The sequence below is a fragment of the Formica exsecta genome, unplaced genomic scaffold (assembly GCF_003651465.1).
Source record: "Formica exsecta isolate Colony F162 unplaced genomic scaffold, ASM365146v1 scaffold254, whole genome shotgun sequence".
NCBI classification, from domain to species: domain Eukaryota; kingdom Metazoa; phylum Arthropoda; class Insecta; order Hymenoptera; family Formicidae; genus Formica; species Formica exsecta.
This window is the reverse complement of record NW_021849814.1, coordinates 63,933-73,634: the sequence shown is the minus strand read 5'-3', so window position 1 is coordinate 73,634 and position 9,702 is coordinate 63,933. Positions and strand designations below refer to the sequence as shown.

General features: G+C 29.8%; 1 protein-coding gene across 1 annotated transcript in view; it reads left to right on the top strand.

The window, feature by feature from the left end:
• The window catches only part of LOC115236509 (G-protein coupled receptor Mth2-like), a 20,308-nt gene that overhangs the window by 8,279 nt on the left and 2,327 nt on the right, over positions 1–9,702 (top strand). Inside the window, exons 5-6 of the mRNA XM_029809020.1 lie at positions 3,068–3,146; positions 8,962–9,146. Coding sequence (XP_029664880.1) covers positions 3,068–3,146; positions 8,962–9,146 — 264 coding nt within the window. The remainder of the gene's footprint in view (positions 1–3,067; positions 3,147–8,961; positions 9,147–9,702) is intronic.

The following is a 9,702-nucleotide window of genomic DNA, read 5'->3' as shown; positions in this document are numbered from 1 at the left end:
CGAAAATCTCCGACTGTATTAAACATCGTTGTTATCGATTTTTGAATTTTGACGGCTTTCCTTGTCTCGAATTATTTTATATTATGCATAGCGTATCCTAGAGATAGTGTCATTGAATAAAATGTGCTGTTAGAAATATTGCGGATTAAAGAAAGAGTATTTAATATAAACGCGCGCCAACTTTCTAAACAAGTTCTCGCAATATCTCTCTGCTTTTCTGCAGACATAAGTAGTGACATTTAAGAAAGTTATATGTTCGTTATAGCGCTATTTACAATTTATTTATAGTTTATGATGTATGTTTATGATGTAAAGTTCACGATTCTTCTAATATTCATCGTATAATAGGTATAAGCAGAATACTTGAACAATGACTCTCAAAAGACAAATATGCTTGAATTATATAATTAATTACATAATTAGAATGCGTCATTGGAGTATACTTTTTCTTAGCTCGCTTCTTTTCATTATTCTGCTTCTACATTTGCACTTAATATGTAACTGCTTGCTTTTTTTATTCAACTAACATAGAAAATAAGTATAGTCTAATTCAATATAAAATTTTTCAAATATTCATACAAAATTTAAAATCTATCTAATGATAATAATAATTGAAATTATATGGCTAAATCTGATCGATTTACTTATATTAAATTAATTATTTTAAGTAATTATTTTAAATTACTCTTCTCTCAGAATTTTTTTAAAGATATTGAAAACAGAGTATAAGAAAAATGTTCATGGAATTCAAGCCAATAACTTATCTCGGCTACTCTAAAACGAATTGTAAAAACAATTCGAAACAGACATTTACATTGTACCATTTTCCAAATCATACCTCTCGCAAATCAGACTATGAGACTCAAAGGAATTAACGTCCCTTTACCGTCATCCTATTATCATTTTCGGCCAATCTATCTTAACGAGATGGCTTCTTATCGGCGTGATTCTCTTTTTAGCATGCACTCGCGCGTTTGCCAGCAGATTCGTCCTTTGCCGGGATAAAAGTGTTCCTGCTGCAGTCAAGGCATTGCAGACTGACTATATTACGTATTCTCGTTTCCGTAGTCTGTGATATCACTGCGGTTACCGGACATCTGACAAGGCTGTAAAAAAAGCAAGCCGTAATTAAAATATTAGTAAATTCGATGCACCAATAAATTGACAATGTATAAACAAAGTTCCGCGTTTTGGTGTGGCACGTTTTTACTCGTCGTTTCATCCTTAGAACTTCGACAGAATTCCACAAGCGATACATTTTACACGAATTCTACAAGAAATCATGGAGATAAAGTAGAATTGTTGCAACATAATTTGAGCGAAAACTCCACTAAGGATAACGATAATGTACAATATAAATTCCATACTAACTCAACTAACTACCACGAAGATGATAATTCGACACGATATGAATTTCGTCCGCATTCCATAAAGGATCATAAGAAAAGCAATCAAATACTGATGGAGCTTGGAGTGAACTCTACTAACATCGACGACAAGAACAACTCCATGTCAATTTATGGAAACTTTACGAGAACCGAAGACAAGAACAACTTTACGTCATATGAACTTCGTGGAAACCTGACACAAATCGAAAGTAAAGGCAACTTAACATTATATAAATTCCATAAAAAAACCAATAAAAACGACAAGAAAAACAACATTTTTCCATATGAAATTTGCGATAATATTATCTGCATTCCACTCTGTTGCCCCCTCGGCGATCGTTTGATTGAAGAGAAATGCATCACTGGAAAAGGTAATTATCCTTTTCCAGATGTATATAGTTACATAACGAGCGATTCGCTACAGAAAGAAGATAAAAAATTGGATAAACTATTTAAACTGGTCGTCTACGATCCATGTCAGCAAACTGGACGTTTTTTACTTAATCCCGACGATCCCGAGCATCCGAACGATGAGTATATGTTTCTCACCAATGGCTCTTTGTACCAACCGCATCACGTGGATTTCATTCCATCGACATCCTATTGCCTCGCCGTCGTACATCTGGACAAGTTTGAGGTGACCGTCTGTTTCGAGACCATGAACGAGACCTCTGATAACGAGATATCCGATGTAAATCATCCACTCGGTATACCCGTGGGCCTTATAGTATCCCTGCCGTTTCTACTGGCGACATTTGTGGTGTACTCTATACTGCCAGAACTAATGAGCATGCACGGCTACACGCTCCGCGGATATGTTGCATCGTTGTTCGTCGCCTATACAATCCTCGTGGTGCTCCAGCTAACCCAACCAAATGCTATAGCGTATTCCGTCTGCATTACACTGGGTACAGCATACCCAGATTATATAACAATACAATATAATACATTTGAGAATACTTATCAATGTATACTCGTTTGTTAATTATTCTCTCTTTCTTTCATTCTGTTGCTCTTTGATATAATAACTGCATAAATTATTGAAACCTTAAAAATTAACGGATAATTAATAGTGGGTAGAATTTAAATTTTTGGGGTGCATCTTACGATATATATATAATCAACTTGAATTTATTTGGATAAATATCTTTCTTTTTGTTATCCAAATTTTCCGGAAATTATGCTTTAATGTAACAAGAATTGATATAAAATTAATGTATACAATCAGTTATAATGAAAATTAAGTTGTCTATTACATAATACACAAAAAATACAAAATTAAAATAACTTTGTATTATTTAAGAAATATTTAAGTGTAAAGAAAGTTTTTTACATGGTATTTATAAACAATTGGAGAACTTTGGCATTTTAAACAATAAAATCAATTGTTTGCGAAAAAAAAACAGATAATTAAAAATAATTAAAATTTATTGAAGAAATTTATTGATATTAATAAAAAAAACTTTGAGAGAAACAAAATAAATATTTAACATTTAAATTTTATATAATAATGAATAAATAAAATAACAATAGTTTAACCAAAAATAACAAAAATTTTTTTTCGAACACATGCAAGAGAGATATCATTTTTCTTAGTTTTTTTTATGCTGAATACTTAATAGTTTTTTTATACTGAATATTTAATAGAGATTAAAATGCTGATTATTTATCTGTTTCAGCCTTCGTCATCCACTTCTCATTTTTGGCAAGCTTTTTCTGGCTAAATGTGATGTGTTTCGACATTTGGTGGACATTTGGGTAAGTTGCTGAATATAAAAAATATCTTTTGTTTTGAAAATGTGCTATAGTTGAATCGAATTAGTATATCTTGAGAATGATCATTTGGATTACCATTTTTATTATAATCAATTATTTATATCTGGAAGGATAACAATGGCAATATGAGCCTAGCGCGGGTATTCGGGCGCAATAAGTTTATTTTTAACAAAGAGTAAATATAAGTTAACAAGTAAAGCGGACGGACGTTTCGGCTCTTTTTGGAGCCATCTTCAGCGTACTAGTTTAATTCGCAAATTTCTACACAGTTCGCATTATATATAAGTCAAAGAATTAAAATTACAAATCAATATCAATCAAATCAAATAAATAAATAAAATAAATAAAATAATATCGGTGTGTCTGGGTACATTATATATAAGGTCAGAAAAATAAATAATCGATAAATAAAAAGATGTAAGGTAATGTAATCGGTGTGTCTATACGCATTGCCATCGCCGAAACTCTCCTCGAATATAACAGAAATTATGTACATCACATTTCCAAATGTCTGTAATATATAAACGGTTTATATGATCGGTGACGTGAGAGAGGTATAACGGAAATCGAATCACAATAATAAATTAATGATATGCGTTTTTTACATTTGTCAAAATTAATTTTTTTTTAAATATTTTTTGACGTTACGGAGTTATATACAACCTACACTTAAAGTTAATTGAGTCGGTTATATTTTGGAGAACTTATCGAATACGGTGGAGTATGTTTCGGGGAGACATTCCGTGTCTGTCTGTAAATTTAAACTATTTTTCTGCCTTTTAATGTATAAGAAACTCGGAAATCAATCTCTTATGCATATGTGGTTCATTGTCCAATATTTTCCGCGTAACTATTCCACTTGTCGATGTGTAGTATTTATTTATATATTTTAACTAACTTTAATATCGTACTAATTGACCTTGTATTTATTTGCGCCGCTGGTTGCTAAAAATGGAAAAACTTTTTTAATCATTAAGAGTCGTGTTATCATTATATAATTGTAATTCTTCGCTGATCATCTCTCGCTATGTTACCTAAATACTCGTGTGCGTGTAAGTAATCTTATAATTTCATATTGGCTTTCTCTCACGTCACCGACCATATAAACCGTTTATATATTACAGACATTTGAAAATGTGATGTACATAATTTCTGTTATAATCGAGGAGAGTTTCGGCGATGGCAATGCGTATAGACACACCGATTACATTACCTTACATCTTTTTATTTATCGATTATTTATTTTTCTGACCTTATATATAATGTACCCAGACACACCGATATTATTTTATTTATTTTATTTATTTATTTGATTTGATTGATATTGATTTGTAATTTTAATTCTTTGACTTATATATAATGCGAACTGTGTAGAAATTTGCGAATTAAACTAGTACGCTGAAGATGGCTCCAAAAAGAGCCGAAACGTCAGTCCGCTTTACTTGTTAACTTATATTTATTCTTTGTTAAAAATAAACTTATTGCGCCCGAATACTCGCGCTAGGCTCATATTGCCATTGTTACCCTTCCAGATGTTTATCTATAGAGCCTTATACTTTTAATTTAAATCAATTATTTATATTTGATATATGTTTACGTAATTATAATCGAGACATTAATTATGGTTTACCAAAGATGAAACGTTCCTAGTTCGAGTTGTAGGTCAAAATGGGTTAATTGATTCGTCAAATATTTTTACAAACGCCACTTGATCCGGCGCTTATAGCAAAGAAATTTGATAATTGATAAACATAGGGAGGAAATTGATAGCGACAGGACGCGAATTAATATCCGGTACGTGACTGACGCGCGTATATGGCGCAAACATAGTCGAGTTAATTTTGATCTCGTTCGCGGTCGGACGTCGGTCCAAGAAGCCATTCCAATCAGGCAATATATTTGGTGCTCGGAAAATATCAGTAGAGTATATTCCCAAACATCGACATATGCAAGAGAGCGTAAATTCACTGCTGTAGTCAAATAATATTATAATATATTTTGTTAATCTTATATTCTATTCTAACGTAATCTTATATATTCTCTTATATATTCTAACGTGATTCAAAACGTATTTAAAAAAAGAAAATAATATACCTTCTAAATAAAATTAGGAAAAGATTACAACATATAAGTAATTATCGCTCATGATAATCAATTTAACAATGTGTTATCACATACATTACACACATATAATATAGTACATAATATAATACATATGTTTTTGATTGTACCTGCGACCTATACGTACGCGTTTCTTCATTCGTTTTGCGCTCTTTCATTTTTTTTTCTTTATTCACGCAGAGTGATACCACGAAGTAATTTTTTATCTTTTGCGTGTCAATGAAATTCCATCACGATTTCGTGTCACTATTTACTGTTTCCGTATTATGCGGATGATCTGTTGTCGCCAAGCCTACAGTCGTCACGTTGTTACGAGGGTGTGACGACTATCTATGTGCGTATGCTGTGCGTTCTCTTGTAATCAATTACGGCAAGAGTGTCATGCGCGCGGCCGTATACTCAGAATTGAGTTAATTTTCTTCTTTATTGCATGCACACATTATACGTATAGCGATGTCATGTGTTGTCCTTATACACACCTATAAATACGCATGTCCATCTTTATAGAAGATATACCGAACACATACACAAAACAAATATTTATAAAGGTCATAATAAATTCATTAAAAAAATATAAGTTATTAATAAAGTTGGAGAACTACGTCGCGCATGAAGTTGCCGCATGAGCTGAAGCGAATGCGGCAACTTTATACTCGACTTAATTCATTGTTTTCCACACTTGCCACACAAGATAATATTAATAAATTGACTGTCGTTTTAAATGAAAACATCGCATAAACATAGCTTAGAAATTTCTCTTACCTATCAATCATGAGTACATTTTCCAATGAAGAATATGCCGATATTCATTTTTTTTTCTTTTTTTATTTCTAGTCTTTGCGGATAAGCCAGTCAATCGGCAGCAGTTATTAAATAAAATAACAGACGCTTGTAATAATATATCATACGTAATGATACGGAACTTCTTTTGCGTTCTACAACATCAATAATTCAAAGAGCAGAAGTGTGTGTAGACCAAAATAGTGGTCACTTTGAACAATTTATAAAGTAGTTTATAAAGTAAATTATTGTTTAATTATCGTTTAATTATTGTTTAATTATCAATAAATAATATTATCTTTAATAAATAATATTGTTCTTATTTTATGCAATTTTGTTTTTTCGCTATAACTTTGAAACAATCGACTTTAGGGCATATGTGTATTAAGACTTTTTGAATGTATTAAGAATTTAATTTAATTTAATATTAAAGAGTCAATTATTAAATAGTGTCAATTATATTAAATTAAAGAGTGTCAAAAATACGTAATTTTAGGGAACAAAACAATGTATTCTTTTTTAAAGCACATAACAAGGAAGATAAACAAATTTTTTATACTTTTAAACCCATAGCTATTAAAGCTGAAACTTCAAGCTACAAAATGCTTTTTTAGTTTTTTGTCTATGTTGATATTTCGCCGAGTTTCAGTAGTTTGAAAGTAGCTCAATTTTTAGCGTATTAAAAGTGTTCCCTATCTTTTTTTTTATTAATGTATTATTATAATATATTCTTCAGATAAAATAGAGTTAAAAATCTTAATACAAAAATAAAAAGATCACGAAATCTATTAATAAAGAATTTACTAATTTATTATTGATTTTTAAAGTCATTTGATATTGATCTTTACTTTTATTTTTAAAAAATCAAATTTGATTGACACGAGACAAGTTGTTAAATTCAATTTTTTCTTGGATGACAGCAACACTGTTTTAAGATTTATAATATTGTAAATGTAATATTAATAAATCAATAACTCTTTTTGTGATGTATAACATTTTCTAAGATAAATAACATTTATCACTTTCTACACCCGAAATTAGAAAAAATTACTGTTATATTTCTAAATCTGTTTATATCTGGTTATATGAAAATTTGTAATGTTCTTTTAAGAACTTAGAAATTCTAGAGAGTTTATAACTTACAATTTCCAGTTTAAATAATCGCGAATTAGTAAGAGCCAAACGCGGATATCGTACTTATTAGCCAGATTATTTAAACTTGTAATTTCACTTGAGAGCTTAATAATTTCATAAATTGTTACAATTTCCATTTATAAATTCCACTTACACACATACACACACGCGCGCGCGCGCGCACACACACACACACACACACACACACACATACACAAATCCATTTACAATTTCCATTTACATTGATTTCTTGAAAGCCAATCACTCTTTTTTTATTTATAATCTTAATTATTAAATATAACAATATAGGGATGGATGAACGGGATAAGTTGTTATTGCTGGTTTATATATAACAAGAAAATAAATCATCATGCATTTCACAGTGTAATATAATCTAATATTAGCGAAACGATTGGTATAACAAGTTTCTTAACTGCTTAAAAGTTTTAAAAAATTGTTTTTTATTTAAATTAATAAAAATTATCTTTGGTATACTTTTCTTTCTATTAGTTTACCTAACTAATTTTTGAAAGAATTTATATATATTACAATTATAATATTAGAATTATATACAGGGTGGTCCTCGTAACGGTCGCCACAATTTTTAAGGCACTTACAATAATCTGACATAAAAAAGTCATAAACAGAAATTTATCAGTTTCTAACCGGCAACAAATTGCAATAATAAAAATTGACCAAACATTTTTTTTCCATAAAAAAGCAAGGTCACCTTAGGTTTTTTTAAATGGAACTGCCTACTTTTTATTGCATATTCTTGTAGCTTATCTCGAGAGCTTTTCAAAACACTATAATAAAGTATTTTTTCATTAAGTACTTTTTGAGTTATTTTATATCTTATTCTGACATATTTTGATATAAAAAATAAAATATCTCGTAAAATATTTAGTTTCCGATAATCTTACCGTAACACTTTTATGTACAGAATAATGAGACAAATCAATTAGTAAAAAAAAATAATTGTTTTTAAGAAAAAGTATGTAATTATTTATAATGTATTTTTTTAAACAACTATTTGTTTTTTTTAAACTAATTGATTTGCCTCATTATTCTGTACATAAATGTGTTACGGTAAGATTATCGAAAACTAAATATTTTACGAGATATTTTAATTTTTATATCAAAATATGTCAGATTAAAATATAAAATAACTCAAAAAGTACTTAATGAAAAAATGCTTTATTATAGTGTTTTGGAAAGCTCTTGAGTTAAACTACAAGAATATGCAGTAAAAAGTAGTTATTTCCATTTAAAAAATTGAAGGTGACCTTGCTTTTTTATGGAAAAAAAATGTTTGGTCAATTTTTATTATTGCAATTTGTTGCCGGTTAGAAACTGATAAATTTCTGTTTATGACTTTTTTATGTCAGATTATTGTAAGTGCCTTAAAAATCGTAGCGACCGTTACGAGGACCACCCTGTATATTACAATTTATCCCAGATATCATAAGAACTAACCTCGCGTTCAGGATTAATTGTTACAAATGTCGCCTTCTGATACTTTATTAATGTGAAAAAATAAATTATAATTTTTCTTGAAAAAAAATTGTATACAGTAAAAAATTGAAAGATATTTTTGCAACATTTACTATGTTTGTAGATTAATTTTTAAACAAAAAAGGTTATTAAAAAAATCCGTATTATCTTCAATCCGTCTCAACCGTAATTTCTTCTACATTTACATTATGAGTTTTGTCCTACTTATTACTGGCTAAATATAATATATAAACCGTATTTTCATTAGAGGATTCCGCTCATTACAAGGAAGCGTGAGACAACGAGAAAAAAAGAAGTTTATAATGTATTCGATCTACGCATGGGGAAGCGCCTCCATCCTCACTATTATATGTGCCATCATGGATTTCGTTCCCAGCGTGCCAAAAAACTTCATCCGACCAGAATTCGGCGTCGTGAGATGTTGGTTCAATAGTAAGTGGATATCATCGACAGATAACTCTATTAATATTGGCACATTTCATTAAAACAATATGATTAAATCTTTGTTAAGGGGATCCTGGACTATCGACCGAACGCAATTTTTTGAATTTACCAGTTTTTGTAATGGCTATACAGAATTACAAATGCTTTTACACGATTAAAGTACATACATCAATGCTCTATGGGACAGTCGACTTTATGCTGAAAACGAAAAAAAGTTAAAACATTTTTTAACTTTTTTTCGTTTTCAGCATAAAGTCGACTGTCCCATAGAGCATTGATGTATGTACTTTAATCGTGTAAAAGCATTTGTAATTCTGTATAGCCATTACAAAAACTGGTAAATTCAAAAAATTGCGTTCGGTCGGTAGTCCAGGATCTCCTTAAAATTAAAAATGTATTATGTAACCATATATACATCTATATTATGCACATTTATAAAATGTAATGCAATTAAAGATGTAAAAGAACTATTTTTTTCTAATAGAAAAAAACGTTGAAAAAAAAAACGTTTTCTCTTCTTGAAAAAAACACAAATTTTGTTTTT